General features: G+C 45.9%; 1 protein-coding gene across 5 annotated transcripts in view; it reads left to right on the forward strand.

Annotated features, from left to right (window-relative positions):
* Positions 1-20,734, forward strand: part of LOC125443560 — a 54,474-nt gene that overhangs the window by 25,926 nt on the left and 7,814 nt on the right. For 4 of the 5 annotated variants that reach the window (XM_048515766.1, XM_048515768.1, XM_048515770.1 and 1 more), the window contains 4 exons: positions 6,906-6,956; positions 14,300-14,379; positions 15,744-16,577; positions 19,561-19,741. In XM_048515766.1, coding sequence (XP_048371723.1) covers positions 6,906-6,956; positions 14,300-14,379; positions 15,744-16,577; positions 19,561-19,741 — 1,146 coding nt within the window. The remainder of the gene's footprint in view (positions 1-6,905; positions 6,957-14,299; positions 14,380-15,743; positions 16,578-19,560; positions 19,742-20,734) is intronic. The other variant, XM_048515769.1, reaches the window with a different exon arrangement.

The following is a 20,734-nucleotide window of genomic DNA, read 5'->3' on the forward strand; positions in this document are numbered from 1 at the left end:
AGAGCTCTGCCACAGCACAGACATTGCTGGTTGTCATCCTGTGGCCGTTCCACGGAAGGGAAAATCTGAGTCTGAGGCCTCAAAGCGAGTGTGCTGGAGTCCCTAGCAGATAACACCCACCAATTAGGGGAAAGCACTCTGCTATCCCAATGAATAACATATAGGAGTATAGCCAATCACTGTCTCCTGATGCAGCCATAGCCCTCTGAGACCATACCACCCACAGATGGAAACAGGAAAGAAATACTGGCCGATACTGCAGCCCTCGGAGAGTCCCGTGACGTGAAACGCAGGAGTTCTAGAACCGCTGTCCCAGAGTGAGGACCAGGGAGTCCTATTGATGTGCATACAGCGGTGCCATGTTTTGTGCAGTAGCTATTGAGATATGTTTCAGGATGCTCTGTGCTACTAAGCAGGCTTAATGATCTGATACTTATAGCCACTTATTGACCAATTTTATTGCTCCCCTAGGCTCCTACAGTTCTTATAGTCCTTTGTAGACAGTTTTTTAAAAGCTTCTATTCCTTTTTAATACTTAGACTTTTATCCTATTGTTTTGTTTCTGTATTTTTTATGTTTCCAGTTTTTTATTACCATTAGATTCTTTTAGAGGTACATTTCAATTTTAAAACATTTTATCCTTTAGTTAGATTCTGTTTACCTTATGCTGGTCTATACCAGGGGTCAGGAACCTTTTACACTCAAAGAGCCATTTGGACCCATTTTCCCCGGAAAAGAAAACTCATGGAGCCGCAGATACTTTTTGACATTTAAAATGAAGATAGCACTGTGTATTTTGGTTTTTTACCTTTATGCTTTGTATAAAGCAATTATAGTGTGTTGCTTATGAAATCCATGAAGTGCTACTGAGAAAAATATTTTTTATTTATGTAAAGAACACACTTTTAACATTTTGAACTTAAAAAAATAACAAAAAAACACATTGAGTTGAAGGTCTCTTTCAAATCCTCATATCGCCTTTGGGTCTTCAAAGCGTGTAACAGAGCCTTGACCTGAATTTAAAAAACAAATTGGAAAAAAACCACTATAAACAAATGAAAAGGAATATTTGCAAAATATCTGTATAAATATTTATTTTACACTGGTTAATGGGGCTTCTGCCCTGGAACCTCTGCGCGATGCGTCTGCAAATCCCGGGACTGTATGATGTCACCTTCATCTTTCAGCAGGACTGTAAGCTTTCGTCATCTTTGAGCTGTTGCATTTCCCACCCGCCTCGCTTCTTTGGCTGCACGCCATGCCGCTTCTGAGCGCTTCAAAGGCCCCCTCGCAGGGCTGGGAGTTCCATCCCTGCTCGGGTCGGGCCACTCAACCCACTCCAGCTCATCACCGGGCCAAAAGCGCAGGAGGCAGTCTCTCTCTCTCCCTCCCGGCCTGCTTCTTTGGCTGCTGCACGCTGCGCTCCCGAGCGCTTCAAAGGCCCCTCGAGGCTGGGAGCTCGATCCTGCTCGATTGACCCACCAACCCAATTCCAGCTCACCGGGCTGCAAAAGCAGGACGAAGTCTCTCTCTCTCTCCCCTCCCGCCTGCTTCTTTGGCTCGCACGCTTTGCACTCCCGAAGCGCTTCAAAGGCCCCTCGAGGGGCTGGGAGTCGATCCCTGCCTCGATGCGGCCACCAACCCACCCAGCTCACGGGGCCAAAGAAGCAGGAGGCAGTCTCTCTCTCCCTCCCGCCTGCTTCTTATGGCTGCACGCTTTGCGCTCCCGGAAATAGCGGCTTCAAAAGGCCCTCAAAGGGGCAGCCAGGCTGGGAGCCGCTTCCCCGTTCCGGCTCGGGTAAGCCTCGCCCACCTTACCTCCACCTCGTCTTGGCTTTTCGAAAGTTCCTCTCTGCGCTTCGTTTAAATTGGCGCCGCGGTGCGGCTGCTCGTTCAGGCTGGGACTTCCGGCTGCTCCCAGACAAGCCAATGGGATTGGAAGGCCACAGGAAGGGGCAGGCAAACCAGGAGCCATCTCCCCGCCCACCGCCTTGCCTTGCTCCTCGTTAAAATTTGCCTGAGCTCTTAACTCTCGGCCGCCCCCCCGGGTAAGCAAACGGCGGGGAGCTCAGCCAAAGCTCCAGGTAGGGACAGCCACGTGGAGAGCCGCACTATGGGCAGGGGAGAGCCGCATGCGGCTCGGGAGCCGCGGGTTCCCGACCCCTGGTCTATACCATAATGATTGATTGATTGATTGATTGATTGATTGATTGATTGATTGATTGATTGATTGATTGATTGATTGATTGATTGATTGATTGATTGATTGATTGATTGATTGATTGATTGATTGATGTGCATTCAAGGGCCAATTCCCTTTTGCCATGCAGGGCGACCACAGACATAGACATTTTTAATTTCTGTATGATTTAAACTTGTATTTGATGGCTCTACTTTTAACTAGATTATTATTTTTATGAAATTTGTGTTTGATAATAATCAACTTGCTGGACAAACATTTACCAGTGTGGGAAGCTCCTCCCGTCCCTTGAAATTACTAACCAGGCTGTCCTCGTAAGACTTGCCCCTGTGCTCTCAGTAAATTGGAGATGTTGACTAGGGAAATTCCTGTGATCATTACATGCATGAAGATACTTGGCAGGAATATTTTGGCTGGCATAAAGAATAAAATCTTTAGTGTTCTATCTTTGCTGCTGCTGGCAGTGATTATTATTACTGATTTAGTTCTAGATTGCCTTTCCCTGTTAACACTAAAGGATCTTGTTTCAGTTAGCTGCAGTGGAGTGGAACTGGAGACAAGATCTCTTCATTTTAGGTTTAGAAACTTGATACCTGGGCTAGTTGAGCCAATTCCTCATCTCCTGGGCCTGTGCAGCCGCATGAGAAGCAATGCCTGGCCTCCTCCTCCTCCTTCTTTTTTTTCTTTTTCTTCTTCTTATTTACAAGTGTGCAGATAACTTCTGTAGTCTGGCACTTCCATAGCAAGACGGTAAACAGGAACTTATCTATAGCCCAGTCCATAAGGTTGGTCTGCCTGTATCAAGATAGCCCTTCTTAGATCGGAGGCATACATGTTGGGCAAACATGTTGGGTGTTCTTGTGCAGCAGAAAAGATTGTTGACTGTGTCAGTGCTGATCGTGTGTACGTTCAGGGAAGAAGTGTCTAAGGATGCTGTTTTACCTTTGAAGTATATGATTGATATTGTCACAGCTGCCTGTCGGTGAAATTCTTGCACAACATCATATGTAGAACTGTTGAATACCAGTTTACTGGTATGGATTAGGAACAGTGAAATTGAAACTGGATCAGTCACCAGTCTTTGTGTTTGTAATGTCACATAACTTTCTCAACCCCGTCAGCCCAGTTAAGGGGTCCCCGATTTGGCACCGAGGGGCTCTGAGGCGCCTTCCTCACCTATCCTAATGTCCACCATACGTGACAAAAATGGTCTCATTTAAGAAAATGTTTAATTTGAGAGCTCAAATAGTACACCGCCCAGAGCCCTTCGGGGGTGGGCAGTATAACAAATTTAATAAATAATATTTAATAAATATAAATTTAATACCTAATAATAATACATGGAATTACTTCTTAGCCTGACAGGATCCAGTAGGTCTTGTCAGGATCTAGTTTACCCAGGGACACTTCCCCTATAGAAACTGCTGTTTGGAAATTCACATACAGTATGAAAAGTTTCATTATTCATCTTTTTGAGAAGAAACAATATAGTCTTAAGCATTTTATCACCTGCAGTTTTGACAAAGTTGTTTAAATGATAAAATGCCTTGTGTGACAAGCCTTTTTCCTCCTGAGGGGATGCACACGGACTCCTGAGTTTTGAGCTGTAAGCTTGTTTTGAACTATAAACTTTCCCTTCAGTTCCTATGTGTTCTGCAGGTAGCAGTTGTATAGGCCAGTGATGGCAAATTTTGTGGGCTCAGTGTGTCAAAAATTTTGAAACTGCTTAAGTTGACTCTGCTAGCAGATCACACGCACACACACACACACAACAATAATAATAAGAAGAGTTTGGATTTATATCCCCCCTTTCTCTCCTGTAGGAGACTCAAAGGGGCTTACAATCTCCTTGCCCCCTCAATCCTTGCCCCCTCACAACAAACACCCTGTGAGGTAAGTGGGGCTGAGAGAGCTCCGAGAAGCTGTGACTAGCCCAAGGTCACCCAGCTGGCGTGTGTTGGAGTGCACAGGCTAATCTGAATTCCCCAGATAAGCCTCCACAACTCAAGTGGCAGAGCTGGGAATCAAACCCGGTTCCTCCAGATCAGAGTGCACCTGCTCTTAGCCACTGCTCTTAGCCACTACGCTACTGCTGCTCACAGTGGCGTATAAATAAACAATTCTTTCTATATTTATTTATTTTAAACAACACAGTCCCAATCATGTGTGGTGCTATGTATTATATGAAGGAACATCAAATAATTACAAAAATGATTCAAACTCAGTTAAGGCAAATAGTTGTTGTCGGGTATTGGTGAATGCTGGCATGTCACCCAAAATATTGGGCATATCAAAGGGTGATACACCACAATATTTTGGGTGACACGCCAGCATTCACCAATACCCAACAACTGTTTTTCTTAACTGAGTTTGAATCATTTTGACACATGTCATAGGTTCGCAGTAATTGGTATAGGCTTTGGGTTCGCCGCCGTGAGGTAAGTTTTGTGGTGCCCAAGGAGATTATTGAGATCACTGAGGCTGGATTAATGTATGAACGCATGTACTATATAAAGAACAAAGAACATTTGTTCATTTACAAGTTGGTTTTAAAGTAACAAACCAGCAACACAGACCTCAACACAGGCCTCCAGGTAGACACAATAGAAACCTGGCTGAAACACAAAAATGTCAACTGGTTATGACTTCAAGAGAGTAGTTAGGCTTTTCTACAGTGCTTTCAAGTGCAGACTTTGACTGATGAGCCACTAGGTGAGATTCTCTGTCACGCACAGGATTCCACTCACACCAGCCTCCCCTTTCTCCCCCAGAGTCAGACTAGATTGTACAAGATCTTCTTGTCACCAGAGACAGCCAACCACTGGACACTCTCTTCTCTCCCAGAATAGAACTTCACCGCTCTGCCACACGGCCAGGCAGAGTTACCCGTCACCCTGTCTGCTCTTTTTCCCGAGTCAGACCTGTCTCTGCTGTCAGACCTGTCTTTGCTGTCCCCCTGAGGCAGAACTCAACTCCTTCTCCTCCTGTGTTCCTTCCAACATCTCATCCCTCTTCTCAAATAATTGAATGCTGTAGCTGCATGCTTGTGGGCTCATCTGAGTGGCTGGTTTTCCCTTCAGGGCAGGAATGCCTCTTGTCCGTGACACTTTGTCATAAGATATTTCTTGGTAAAATCTCTAAGATGCTCAGAAATTGCATGTCTGAACATCAAAGTAACATTAATCTTAAAATAAAATCAGGTGCTTCTTTGATCCAGCCGTTTTTAGATCACAGCCGTTGTCCCACTGACTTCACATTTTAGATAGTTGAGGTCACCACAAAATGACAGAATGGGGGAAAAGATGTTGAAAAGTTTTGGAGATTGAAAACTCTGGTCCCTTATGGGTTAAACAGAAATTCAAATTAGCTATCACTCACCGGAGGTGAAAACTGTTGGCTGGCTATGATTTTTGCAAGGCGCCGTCAGCTTTGGTTCTCACCATAGTGGGTAATTTAGGGTTGGTGTCCCCTGCAAACCTACCTGCTTCTGAAAAAAGGTGCGAGACTTAAGATTTTGTAGGAGCCACGCCTCATTCAGTGGAGAAAGGCGGCAGTTTCAGAGATACGCTCTGCAGATTCTTAGGGGTACATTTTCAGGGGACTGGCTAGCAACAGTCATTTAGTATGCAGCCTGCATACCCTTACAGTTAAACTCTGTTTCATCCAAGGCTGGAGATACATGCTTAAAAAAGAGGTTTCCCCTCCTCTCGCCCTTCCCCGGCACTTCTTTTTCTTCCTTTCCTTCTTTTGCTTCCTCCCTATTGATTTTCGATGGTGATGGTGATGATGATGATGGTAGATTTCACAGCTGCCAGAACTTTAGCTGGTTGTTGGCCTTCATTATAATTCAAGCCTTACCCAGAGGCCTAGGAAGTTGTAATGTAGCGTGGTGGTGGTGGTGGTGGTGGTGGTGGTGGTGGTGGTGGTTGTAGTAGTTATTGAGTTTATATACCGCCCTCCCCTGGAGGACTCAGGGCACTGAACAAACAGATAGAGCAATTCAACATAACCAATATACAAACAGAAATAAATCAGCTCTATTCACATTAAGCTCCTAAAATCCCCATTAAAATACAGCGTACTAATTATAACATATACAACAGATAGTGTCCAGCAACTAATATTAGTGGTATTTTTTTAATAATTTTTTATTGTATAGAATATTCATACATTTGTTACAATCAATATCTTCATTTCATCTATACATTTTTCCATTTTCTCCCCCCCTCCCCCCCTTTTCTATTGGTTATTTTATGCAAGCAGCAGGAGATTCATTCTTCTTATTCTCTTATTCCATAGTTCTTTGTTAAATCCGGCTTCTTCCATCCATTTTTCATACACTGTCCATAGTTTCATAATATCTTCCATTTTTTCTTTCCATAATTTATTTTTTGTCAGTCTCTCAAAGATCTCTAACTGTATTTGTTCCCATATGTATTCATATTAGTGGTATTAATCTTGTGGGGGCACCGTCTTTTATGTTGGTAACTTTGATTTTTATAAAGTGTGTCCATTTTAACTGTTGTCATCTGTCCTGAGCTAGACTCCAGCCAGGAAAGAGTGTGGTTTGTAAAAAAAAAATCAAATAAATAATGATCAGAATATGCAGAGGGGGCCAATGAGACCATGGCTTTTGCTAAAGTGGAAGACATTTTGGTAGTGGATTCTCTTTCATTGCAGAAACTCTTCTTTTCTTCTCTTTCAGAGCGAGAAGGCTTTGGGGCATTCTATGAATCAGTCAAGTAACATCTCTAAGGTACAGAATGAAGATCTGAAAGATGGTCAAACCACTGATTTATTCATCCCTGTTCTGACGCTTGCAAAAGCTAGTGACAGTCCAGTAATCAAACAAACAAACAAACAAAGAACCTTTAATGGCATTACAACATTATATACATAGATCCACTTAACCCAATAGAGGGAAGCTAAAATAAATGGACAGGTAGAGAAGGCTGATGTTCAGGATCTGCTCCTAAAGCGTTGTTTTATATACAGGTCCAAAAATTTGGTGACTGCATCGTTTACATCACTACTGGAGCTGTCCAACAGAAAGGTGATCTTTTGCAAGTCAGATGCATACTCTTTTTTGAGTAGCAGAGGTGACAGGTGTTTGACTCTAGGTCCTGTGTAAAGTGGACAATAAAGTAGAATATGATCTATAGAGTCTTTACACAGTTCCCATTGCATATGCATAGCCTTAGGTGGTAAGGGGTTTTAATGTATCTCCCTGTCGATACGGCTGATGGAAGGGCATTGCAACGGGCCAGCATCATTGCCTCCACTGGGAGCCTGGGCACGGTTATACTGGTGCAGGTATTGAGCCCCCTTATTACCAGTGTAGGTGATGCCCTAGAGCTAAAGGAGAGCAAGTCCTGGAAGCCTTTTCGAATAGGGTCTGACGTTCCTGGTCAAACAACCTTCTCCTCAGAAGCTGGAAAGTCTCTTTAGAAGGTAGCATGGCCAGATAATCCAAAGAGTAGCCTAATTTGTTGATTTTTGTTTCTATAATGCCCCACCATTCCAAGTGACAAGAAGTCTTGAGGGCTTTATATGACAAGGAGGCTGCATCGCGGTTGAAACAGATGCGCAGCCAATATTTGAGCGTGGCAAGCCATGCTCTTGTCTCTAAGAGATAGTCCAGTAATCTCTAGCAGCAGTAAGGCTATTTTTGACTCTGGGCATGATGGTCTCTTGGAGGCCTCCTTTAGATGGTAATGCTTATTTTAAGCATGCTCTTGGGGTCCCCCTGTTAAGCTTGTGAGCTGAGCCCCTGGACTTTTGTCTGAAACTCCAGCTGTCTGAAACTCTAGTAACTTCACTGCCAATAATAGAAAGCTACTTCTGCCAGCCACCCCTGCAAGTTAGGCCACCTTGGCTTCACAGGAACTCAGCTACCCTTCTGGAACAAGCAGGACATGACTCTGACTTTTGTTCATAAGCTCTTCTGTCAGGTAGTTAATAGCACTCCTTCAAGCTTGAGGCCTTCACCACACCAGCCTCCTCCTCCTTCCCCTGCCTCCTTTTTATCCCTCTCAGGCGGTTCTCTCCCTCCTGGAAGCTCCCTGCTCCAGCCTCCTAATGGCTGGTGAGCTGTCTGTTTTGCCCTGTGGGTCTTTGGTCATACTGGCCCGCCTCCTTGATTGCAGCCTGGCTGGTGCTGTGCCAGCCCTGCCCCACTCTCTAAGGCTGCTGTGGACTACTGATTGCAGCTTGGCTAGGGCTGTTCTGCCTTCACCCCATTCCCTGGAACTGCTGAGGCTTACTCTTGTTGCTCAGGCTCTCCTGCCATTTCTCTCCTGTTCCTTCCTGCTGCTGGCTTCCCAGAGGTCCCTGGTCCTCGTGATAAGTCCAGGGGCGGGGCTGTTGGTTGTGGGGTGGGCATTTGTGCTGGGGTGGTGGTGGAACAGGTTGCCTGCAGGTGAGAAGCAGCCCTGTCCTGGGATAGAAAGTAACTGGATGTATACTAAGACTCTTGCAAACTTGCAGGCCCTTTCCTAATCAATTAACAATCATCATAGGTATAAAGAAGAAGAGTTAGATTTCTATCCCTCCTTTCTCTCCTGTAAGGAGACTCAAAGGGGCTTACAATTTCCTTGCCCTTCCCCCCTCACAACAAAAACCCTGTGAGGTAGGTGAGGCTGAGAGAGCTCCGAAGAACTGTGACTAGCCCAAGGTCACCCACCAGGAATGTTGGCGTGTGAAAACACATTTGGTTCGCCAGATAAGCCTCTGCCAGTCAGGTGGAGGAGTGGGGAATCAAACCAGGTTCCTCCAGATTAGAGAACCCCTGCCCTTAACCACTATGCCACTAGCACAGTTGTGACCATCTTCCAGTTCCATCAGATGAGGAAGGTTTGAAAGTATTTATCCGACACAGACACGAGAAGAATCCCCCACCCCGCCTTAAACCACATGGAAGAATTCTGGTCAGAACAAAGGAACCAGTTTTCCTGAACTTCCTTCTTCCTGAACTACTGTGGATTAGTGGGGCTGATCTCCCAGGAGGCACTCCGTCTCTCAGACTTCAGCTGTGCTGGGTCAGACAATACAATAAGACAATAAAGAACAAGAACAATAAAGAACAACTGGTTCTGGTGGGTTTCCCGGGCTGTGTGGTCATGGTCTTGTGGATCTTGTGGAACACAGTGTGGAACAGACTCCCCTCTGTGATACACCTCTGAAGATGCCAACCACAGGTGCAGGCGAAACTTTAGGAACAAGATCCACCAGACCACAGCCACACAGCCAGGAAAACCCACCAGAACCAGTATAGATGTTATGTTTCATCCAGCTGTTTATTGTATTATTATCACTATTTTCTGTGAAAAATTAACTTTCAAAATGGCTAACAGCTAATAAAGTGCTCTATTTAAAAAAAAAACAAGCAATACTTTCACCGCCTCCATTTTCCAAGGGCCTTGTAACCTCTCTGGAGAAATTCTTGCTTCTGATATGCTAAAATATTTTTTGTCTTGATACTTTTAGCAGCCTGCCCCTTACATTCTTTTATCGCCTGCCTGCCTGTTAACATGAGTGTTGCCAGAGCCTTTGCTGCTTCACTCATTCAGCTTGTCTGGGCAAGCCTTCATCCTTTAATGCCTTCCTTTGCTTTGTTAGTTTATTAATCATACTAGCATCCCCTTCGGTTTGCAATGTACGTTCCATCTGAGTCTCCATTATTGTGGATTTAAAGGATTTCTAAACATTCTGAAGGGATTTGCCTCTTTCACAGTTCCAGCCACAGTTTTTCACCCATTTCATTTTTGAGCCATTTCCTTTCCCGAAATTGTCTGGTTGGATAATCTGGGTAGTGTTGCGTTCATGTCAGGATTGAATTTAATAGCACTATGATCTCTGTTCCTAATCCGCAACACTTTCCTCTTGCATCAGGCTCTGAGCATCCACTTAAAACCAAGTGTAAGGTCACCTCTCTAAACAACTCCATGACCAACTGCTTCAAGACACAGTAATTGACAATATCTAGGCGTGTGATCTTTTATCATGACACGAACCAGATCAGTGTGAGTATAGCTGAAGGACGCACTGTTACACAGCTTGCTGCTCTGGTTATTTATTTCTCCATTTCAAGATCACCTTCAAAGTTTTGATCAAGCAGGTGATTTTTAAAAATTTTAAATTGTTTATGTCACTTATGTTTTACCTCTCTCGCTTGGACTCAGAGTGGATTAGGCAGAGAGAGTCAGTATGGTTGACAAGACGGAATAATAAACAATGGGGTTGTAGACACAACAGAAATCTGTTGCCTGACATAGATTAATAAACAAGCCCTCTTGAGGAATTCAGACCAGCTATGTCCCTGCCGCCTTCAGTCAGTGGACTCCTTGGTCCATATCTTGGTACACACCTTTCTCTCTGAAGCCCTTAGGTGTCCCAACTGAGGCTAAAATGGATTGCGCCATGTTTTAATAAAGAGTCCATGTTTTCTTGAGCAACTTCAAAGCAAAGGGTTTAATTCCTATAAAAGGAACTAAATGTACTTATCTTGCTGCTCATTTGAGGCTGCGGACAAGAGTTGAAAGAAGCTGTTTTTGCATGTGGGTCTTATTTAAGTGTTATGGCTTTATTGTTCAAGACTTTGATCTAGGAACAGGGGTTTTGAAAGAAAGGAAGTACAGTCAGGTTATTGCCTGCATCCGGCATCGGCAAGGTCTCCTGAGTAATTCACTTTTGCATGGCTTGCAGAAAGCTTGGAAGTGGGAACCATTCTGGCTTTCTCAGGCAGGTCGGGTCGTCTTATAATAGGTCACAATATGAAGTTACTTCAAAACTTGAATTTCAACCTAGGGCAGTTCTTGGCAAGTAGACTTACAGGGACTCGCCATCCTAACTTTCTCAAGCCTCCATGTGAAGTGGCCTCTAACATGGCCAAGTATTGCATATCTTCATGCACTCATCCAGTGTGGTGTAGTGGTTAAGAGCAGGTGGGTTCTGATCTGGAGAACCCCATTCCTCCTCCTGAGTGGCGGAGGCTTATCTGGTGCCGGAGAACCAGGTTTGATTCCCCGTTCCTCCACCTGAGTGGCAGAGGTTTATCTGGTACACCAGATGTGTTTCCACACTCCTACATTCTGGCTGGGTGACCTTGGGCTAGTCACAGTTCTTCGGAACTCTCTCAGCCCCACCTGCCTCACAAGGTGTCTGTTGTGGGGAGAGGAAGGGAAAGGGACTTGTCAGCCAACTTGAATCTCCTTACAGGAGAGAAAGGTGGGGTATTAATCCAAACTCTTCTTCTTTTTCTTCAGCTGGATAGTATACTGATGTTAGGCAGGGATGGAAAGGAAAAGAGAAAGTATTAGTCGTCTTCTGAGCATTCCTCTGAAGCTGTGGAAATTCCCCTCTGCTTCTCTCTTGATATCAGATATCTGCTAGCAATATCTCAGCCATGTCTCTTACCAATACTGACCCACTTGGGATTGAATCTGTTCTTCAGTGGTTCCAAAAATCACTCCCTCATACCCTGTTGCTGAGAGGCGACATGGAATCCCACACACCTGAATTTTTCAATGGTGAGATAAAAGACAATTGCTTTTCTGGTTCCTCCATTTCAACCCCCATGTAGGCTGCAACCTCTTCTTTCTGGAGCATAGGTGTCAAACTCGCGGCCCTCCAGATGTTATGGACTACAGTTCCCATCATCCCCTGCCAGCAGGGAATGATGGAACTGTAATCCCTGCCTTTATCTGGAGAAGGCTCTGGTTGTTACCTAATGCTCTAAGAACCTTCTGATCCCCAAAATGTTTTGCAGTGCACCGTGGTAGAGATAATCTTGTTTCAAGAGTGAGGTCTGTGCTAACTGTCAGTAAGACTAACACCACAGTGTCGTTGTCGTCTTCTTCTTCCTCTTCTTCCTCTTCCTCTTCTTCCTCTTCTTCTTCTTCTTCTTCCTCTTCCTCCAATTTATTCCCTCCTTTTTACAATAGTCTTATCCGAGTGATCTCAGGGGCTGGCTACACAGATCAGTTTATGACTGGGGAGGATCGCAGTGGACTGCTCTGGGTTGGCACCCCACAAAGAGGGCAGAAGCTACCATAGTTTCAAGCTGGTGACCCCACCCCCACCCCAAAGACTATGAATGGGTGCAAGCTGGACTCACTAAAGGGCTGGTGGTTGCTGTAGAGCAAGAGGAACTCTCTGCTACTGCGTGGATTCTGATTTGGTTGACACAAAGCACTCAGAGCCAATTTTTAAAAATCTTTCATTTATTGAGAGGTAAAATATTCCTCAAGAAACAAGCAAGAGCAATATAATGTATCTGAAGCTTGAGCTTGTTACCATACACGCTAAACTCAGTAACTCTTTTAGTTACAGTTCGTTAGTTTCACATTTCTGGTTCTAGCTGAACCGTAAACAGTCTGTTCTGACATAACTGCACACCTCTATATCCAGAGAGGTTTTTTTCCAACCCCCTCAGTGTGAGGGCTTAGCCCAACTGCCTAACTGCCGCAGATAGAGTGTTCACTCCCAGCATGCAATCTCTTCACAGAGGATCACAGTGGGCTGCTCTTGGTTGGCACCCTGCAAGGAGGGCAGGAGCTACCACAGTTGCAAGCTGGTGACCCCCACCCCAAAGAATGTGGATGGGTGCAAGCTGGGCCCACTAAAGGGCTGGTGGTTGCCCTCTTCCTTCCCCTCTGTTGGGGAGTGGGCCCTCTTCCAAGTCTGCGGCTTCCTTCAAGAGCTTCTGCACCCCTTGCTGAAAACCAGGGGAGTGTTCTTCCCATTCGATGACAGTTGGACACTGATTGTGGCAGAAGCCTTCTCTTGAGCCTGGACTTTCTGATCACCTCTAAAACCCTAAAAGGCTGTTCTCTTTTCTTATAGAACAAGTAGGTCAGAAGATGTGTTTACAGTGGTTCCCTCTTTGACACGGCTTTCAGCATAGCAGTCTAGTTCTTCAAACTCATTTTCTCCCAACTGCCGGACAGTATGGCCGGCCTCTTTCTCCCTGCCTTCTGTAGTGATGCTTGAGGGCTGTCATACCTCTTGTATGGTATTTAGCTTCCAAGGCAACGACATGGCATCTTTTCTGCCCATCTTCATCAGTGTTGAGCCTGTTCTGCAGTATTCCGTGACTGTCTGTTGTGCAGTGAGCTTCCATGAGACGGACATTGGCTCTTCTCTCCCTGCCCTCAGCTTGCCGGCATATATTGTGCAACAGAGCACAGCTGTTAACCAACTCAGCAGTAGTCTCATGCCCTCTGAAATCCCTCTCAGTAGCCGTGCAGACAGGATCCCAAAATATCTTAATGTTCAACATCTGAAGTTCATAGTGCAGCTTCCCCAATTCGGTTTGCCTTGTAGAAGAAACTGGATAGATATTATTGATTGATCTCCCACCTGCAAAGGACATTTGAAATTAATTTTTAACTAATCTATATTAAGGTTTGAAATACAATGTATGTGGAATGTATTATCTCCCATTTTGGTGCTTTAGTATAAGCAGAAAGGTGACTGGCTGATATGCTGCCACAGGAGGTGGTGATGGCCACTAACCTGGATAGCTTTAAAAGCACAGATTTATGGAGGAGAAGTCGATCTATGGCTACCAATCTTGATCCTCCTTGATCTGAGATTGCAAATGCCTTAGCAGACCAGGTGCATGGGAGCAGCAGAAGGCCATTGCTTTCACCTCCTGAATGTCAGCTCCCAAAGGCACCTGGTGGGCCACTGCAAGTAGCAGAGTGCTGGACAAGATGGACTTTGGTCTGATCCAGCAGGCTCGTTCTTATGTTCTACAAAGATGTTTGTAGCCACCACTGATTTATGGAATAGCATCTTTCTGGGGCTGGAAATGTCTCTCGGTTGGCTGTGCCAGAAGGTCACGATTGCTGTCAGAATATGTACTAGAATGAAACAGGAGATAAACTTTGTAGTTGTGGGTCAAAGCATAGGAACCAGCAGTTTCATGTTCCGTATCATATTCTTCCAGCGTTGGTTTAATTTTAAAAGCCCGCCTAACCGTTAAAAGCTAGCCCTCTCCATTTCAGAGACAGCTGTGGTGTGCCAAACTGAGAAGGGCAATCTGTTTCTATACAACCATCTCATGCATTGTGTTAGAAAGTGTAATTTCTCTTGCAGGCTGGTGGTCCCACCTCTGTTTCTGCTTCTCAGAGCTTCTCTCGAGCATCTACTACTCCATCCAATCGGGACATCTGTAGGTAAAGTAATGATTATGCTATTGTATTGAAACACCATTTTCAGCATTGCATCTAAGGATTGAACAAGCACACTTTTAATAACGCTGGAGGTGAATAATTTCACAGTCAAGGATAAAGACATGTTGGAAGGCGAATGTCTTCAGACCCCAGTATGCCACCACTTAAATGTTTACCAAATGCAAGTACGGAAACGTAATGTTAGAAGCGGCCTTTGTGGGTGGGGGAAATTTCGCCCAGCAAAACCGATACAGGAACTAAGGGCCAAAAGAGATGCTGCAGCAGCAAATCTGGTGTATTGCAATGTAGGTGATGCCCATTTCTTGTGTGGGCAGGGAGAAGAAGAAGAGTCTAAATTTATGCCCCACTTTTCTCAACCTTAGGGAGTCTCAAAGCAGCTCACAAACGCCTTCCCTCCTCTCCCCACATCAGGTACCTGTGCGGTAAGTGGGACTGAGAGAGTTCAGACAGAAATAATCTACTGCTGGTAGAAAGGAAGGGTGTTAATGCTCTAAGTAACTTAACGAAGAGGAAGAGTTTGGATTTATACCCTGCTTTTCCCTGCCTTTTGAAAAGTCTCAAAGCAGCTTACAAACTCCCTTCCCTTCCTGTCTCCACAACAGGTACCTTGAGAGATAGGTGGGGCTGAGAGAGTTCTGAGAGAACTGTGATTAACCCAAGGTCACCCCAGCAGGCTTCATGTGTAGGAGTGGAGAAGCAAACTGGGAAGAGGAGGCATTTAGAGAACCAAGCACTGAATCCTTGTTCCGTGTCCTTTCCCTTGTGCTCTCCTAGCAAGCTTAACCTTGCCTCAGAGATGCAGCAAGAGAGAAACTACCCCTGTTTCTCCACAAATAAGACATCCCCTGAAAATAAGACGTAGTAGAGGTTTTGCTGAAGTGCTAAATATAAAGCATCCCCCGAAAGTAAGACATAGCAAAGTTTTTGTTTGGAAGCATGCCCGCCGAACAGAACACCAGAGCACCAGAATTCTTCTTCATGGAAAAATAAGACATCCCCTGAAAATAAGACCTAGCGCATCTTTGGGAGCAAAAATTAATATAAGACACTGTCTTATTTTCAGAGAAACATGGTAAGGAGAACCTGTTTTGGAAGGAACCGCCTCTTCCCTCTCTGTGCTGTGCTTTCGCATAGGATACTGGCCCGATCGTATTGTAATATGTGTTTTGTTCAGCCGTACAGATAGCCTGTATAACACGCCTCTTTTGAATGCCACTTCCTTTCTGCTTGCTGTTTGTCATTCCCACACTTGCTGAAATTGTTCCCTCTTCACTTACAAAACCGTGCATCCTTTCAATACTTATCTTTTTAATTTCTGTGCTTTTATTCCACTGTTATGCATGTAGTTCCCGTGCAGTGTGTTCTGAGTGTTGTCATCAGAGTCCAGTGCAATCTGCCGTTGTCTTGAAAAATCCTGTCTGTCCGAATTCTCTGTCCCAAGGGACTGCGGTGACTGTAATCCGTCAGGAGACGGTGCAGGCTTCCAAGAGGAATCTTCACGGCCAGGATTATGTCCTTGCTCCCAAGCCTAAGAAAGGGAAAACCGCCCAAGCTCTGAAATTCTCCAGGTCCCTCAATGACATGGACCAGAATGCTCAGAGTTCAGTCAAAAGCTTTCGCTACATGGATCAAACATGTTCGGAAGACAAGTTGGCACCAAGCCGGGAACCGTGTTTAAAGTTTACCAAATACTGTCCCATGGAGAAGAAACCACTGAACCTCAGAGCCTTTCCTTTGGGTAATTCCAAGCCCTCTTATTTCCGGTCGCTCACCACCCTTTACTGGAGCCCGTCCGGGGCCAGCGATACCCGAAGTGCAATAAACATCCCTCTTCTGGAGGACAAGTGTGACCACGAGATGTTCCGGAGCGTGAAGCTGCTACGCTACCTTTTCTCCTTTTCTCGTAGCTCCAGTGCGAGTGCTCACGAACTGGCGAACTACTCCGGCCGCCTCCAGTCAGAGAAGTCCTCCAGCGTGGTGGTCGAGAGCACCGGTTTCTGTTCAGATGACATGGGAGATGACGACGTCTTCGAGGACGGTGCCTCTTTAAGGCTGGACGCCTGTGAACTGCGGGCACCACTTTGCTCTGTTGAGAAGGATAGCGACCTAGACTGCCCTTCCCCGTTGTCAGAGAAATGCCCCCCTCTCTCCCCTCTGTCCGTATCCGGGGATGCCTGCAGGTTGGTTTCAGAACCACCACCTTCCTCTTAACTCCTCCTCTCTGTTTTCTGTGTCTTTATGCTCCTGCTGCTTCTGTGTCTACAGTCTTAAAGATGTGCTGCCTTTCTAGCTCACCAGCGTTGTTCTCAATCAGAAGCTTTCTTGTTTGAAAATTTGAAGCTATCTGTTTCCTATTCGGTCACAGTGTTTTTCTTCCCGTCCCTTCCCACTGCTGAAATATCTTTGAAGCTTCAATGTGTCATGCTTGAAGTTGAGGTAATCCTTTGGAATGGCATCCAGAGTTGCAGGGGGGGGGGGGTGCTGCAGTTGGAGGCCTGACATTGGCAGCCACGGCCAGATGCCATTGCTTTTGGGCTGCTTTAGACAAGCAGCTAAGGAGCCACATGGTTAAGTGGTTAAGTGCTTGCACTGCCACTCACACGGTCAGGAATTCGAGCCCCCTGTGGGTCAGATATCCTGACAGCTGGCTCATGGTCAACTCAGCCATCCATCCATTCCTTGGTTGGTAAATGAGTACCTAGCACATAGCTATGGTGTAAAGAATAGCCGGGGAAAGCATTGGCAAACTACCCCACAAAAATGGCTTGCCTATGAAATCACTGCTTGCAGTGGTACCCCAGGGTCGAACACGACTGAAGGGGAAACTTTACCTTTTTACTTTTAGACAAGCAGCTGGAGATCAGTCCCGTGACATGTTTCAGCTTGTCCTTCCTCTAAGGAGCTTGTACGTGATTCTCTGATATCCATTTTATCCTCACAACAACCCTGCGAAGTAGATTAGACCGAGAAGGAACGACAGGTCCCCAAATGCTCAGAGTTTTCCTGGCTGTGTGGGGATCTGAACCCAGATCTTTGCTGTCCAACATTAACCAGCAGCTGCACTTTCCTCTAACCCACGCATGCAACTGTCCCTTTTGCTTGTTGCAACAGCATTGTTTGTGTGTATGTAACTTCTGGCTCTTGGCAACCTAATGAATCAGTTTCCTCCAAAGCATCCTATTGTTGACAGATTTGCTCAGGTCCCAAAAACAGAGTGCCGTGGCGTGCTTTGTAGACTCCATCAAAATTGGAGAAAAGGAGACAAACATAAGCACCTTTTTTTGTGTTTCACAAAATACCACTTTTTTTTACCCTCACCCCTTTCTTATTGGCACGCTGAATTGTCTAGCCAGTTTACACTAGGGGTCCTCAGTCCATGTCTGGGGGCCAAATGTGGCCCCCTGAAGGCATTTATCCGGCCCGCCAGGCATGGCGGCGATGGCTCCATTCATGTGCAGTGGGGGCTCGAGGGAGAGGAGGAACCGGCCCCAAATTGTTGATTGTACTCATATGATGGGCACCCCTAAATTTCCATGAGTTCTTTTCTGGACCTAGAGTTGGAAAAACCTTGCTACGTGTGGCAATGCCTGCTCCGCTTCTTCCCTCTCAGCTACTCCATGTGTTGCTTTCAGGCTTTCTGTTCCGACTCACTCCCATTGGCATCAGCCAGGCTGTTGAATCGCTAACGCTGGCTGCTAGGGAGGAAAGAACCCAGGAAGATACCTGATCTTTAAGTTAGATGGAATGCTTCATTTGGAAAGTTCTGCTTTTTTTTTTTTTTACAGGGGAAGGTATTCCAAAGCCTCCCCAACAATATTTGGAGCCTACCCTGTACTTGACATACTTTGGTCACTGTTCTAAAAATAGACCATGACAGAAAGGCTGAAAGGTGAAATCAAACATTTTACAATCATTTGTGCATAGGAATTTGTTCATAGTTTTTTTTGTCCGGCCCTCCAACAGTCTGAGGGACAGTGAACTGGCCCCCTGTTTAAAAAGTTTGGGGACCCCTGGTCTACACACACTACACTTCTATAGACTTGAAGGCAATCCATCACCCTGGGTCATGCTTTGGGGCAGAAATTTGAGCTAGTCAGCAGAAGTATCAGGTATTTATGCCCCAGCTGGTGCCCAAAATGGCTTCCAAGCATAATTTTGCCTGCCTCCATTTTATCCTCTCAATAACCACCTTATAAAGTCGGTGTCTGGTCTAAGATCACCCAGCAGGCTTCCACGGCTGTGGTCTGTTGTGTGGCATGGGGGTCCGTGGTTGGGTGTGACCTGCCCAGTGGTTTTTAGCATTAGGAAAGAAGAAATTGGTATGTTTATTTTTATATGATGGCACAAAGCGTTAACTAGAAATTAGCCCCAAAAAGCATTTGTCTCTTCTCCAGCCCGGTCTCTTAATCATGTTTTCACTACATAATCGGCATTAAAAGTAAAACTGGTTTCCCCGAAGAAGGCTTCTGGGTTGTTGATGTTTCAGTGGTGTGAACCTCCACAAAACACGAAACCTAATTTTGTTTTGTTTAAATAAATGTGTTTCTTTCCTGCAAATATGCCAACACTTCTGAGGGAAGGATTGTGAAAGTGTGTCTCTTCTACTCAGGGACGTATCTGCCAGAGGGACATGGGGTGTCATATGTCCCCGGGCACACACCATCTAATCACGTGGGGGGGGGGCAGGCCTGGGCCGCGCTTGTTGGCTCTGGGCAGTAACCTGGGCACTGTCGCCAGCTCTGGGCAGTAGACATGGATGCCGTTACCAACTCCAGGTGCTAGACCTGGCCGCCTCACCGGCTCCAGGTGATAGACCTGGCCGCCTCGCTGGCTTCAGGTAGTAGACCGGGGGGGAGGAGACAGATTTTGCCCTGGGCTCAATTTCCCCTAGATACGCCTCTGCCCCTGTTTGACTTTACCCACCTCGTGAGTTAGAGAAGCCTTCTTGGTTGTTGATAGCGTTTGTGTGCAGCTGGCTTATTAATGTCTGTTATTTCCTCTGAGTGTAGCTCGTTTGGGGCAGTCTTTCAGGTCAGCCCTGGCTGCTCCCATAGAGGCTGTTCATCCTCTTCATACTGCCCTCACCTTCTGCCGCACGTCTTCTTGGCTAGGGTGGTGGTTGCGCTTGCTGGCTCGTAATAAATTGCTGTGCTTCTGCCTCAGGATATGCCATTGTGAAGGAGATGAGGAGAGCCCTCTCATCACTCCGTGCCACTGCACAGGGAGCCTCCACTTCGTGCATCAGTCGTGTCTGCAGCAATGGATCAAGAGCTCGGATACCCGGTGCTGCGAACTCTGCAAATACGAATTCATCATGGAAACCAAAGTGAAACCTTTACGAAAAGTAGGTGCTAGAAATGTCTTTCGAAAGGATTTTATGTTGTGACCTCCCCTGAGCCCTTCGGGGGTGAGGCGGCTTCTAAATTTCATTCATTCATTCATTCATTCATTCATTCATTCATTCATTCATTCATTCATTCATTCATTCATTCATCCATCCATCCATCCATCCATCCATAATTAATAAATAAATAAATAAATAAATAAATAAATAAATAGGTCGGGATAGAAATAAAATCAAATAAATAAGTAAATAAATATTTTTAGACATTTGGAAACCTTTTATAGGTGGTTATCTATAGGTTAGCCACCACTGTTGTTATATTTTGTTATATTCTTTATTTCTTTCTGTTGGAAAGTTTGATTTATAATCAGAATTCTCTAATTTTTTTTAAAAGAGTGTTCACACAAAAGGGATTAATCAGCCTGCTTAGCTTCTGGGCCGCGCTTGTTGGCTCTGGGCTATACAGAGGCTATACAGAGGTGTATTGGCGTAAAATGACCCCCACCCCCTGTGCCTGGGGGCGGGGCTGTACCCCCAAGCCCCAACCCCCCTCCCCTGGACTCCCACAGACTGGCAGACAAGCTTCAGCCCTCCCTCTGGGGAGAGCAGAAGAGACTGCCATCCTCTGATAGGTGCTTTTATAAACACTGAGGCCAGGGGCAGGACTCAGAGGGACCACACCCTCAAGCCCCGCCCCCGGCCTCTGTGCTTTAAAAAGCACCACTTGGAGGACAGAGGACGGCAGTCTCTTCCGTTCTCCCCAGAGGGGAGGGCTGAAGCCGGGTTCCTGGCTCCCGGGAGTCAGGGGAGGGGGGTGGGGGTGACTTTTTCGGGCGTCCTTGGCCCTGCCCACATCGATGACCACATGGGTAGGGCCAAGGGAGCCTGAAGACAGTGAAGCATCAGAACTTCCTGCTGCCTCATAGTCTTCGCACCAGACCTAGTCACGTGGGGGGCCAATTTTGTGCCCCCTCAAATGACCAGATTAGTGTC

Source organism: Sphaerodactylus townsendi, linkage group LG14 (assembly GCF_021028975.2).
Source record: "Sphaerodactylus townsendi isolate TG3544 linkage group LG14, MPM_Stown_v2.3, whole genome shotgun sequence".
Classification (NCBI taxonomy): domain Eukaryota; kingdom Metazoa; phylum Chordata; class Lepidosauria; order Squamata; family Sphaerodactylidae; genus Sphaerodactylus; species Sphaerodactylus townsendi.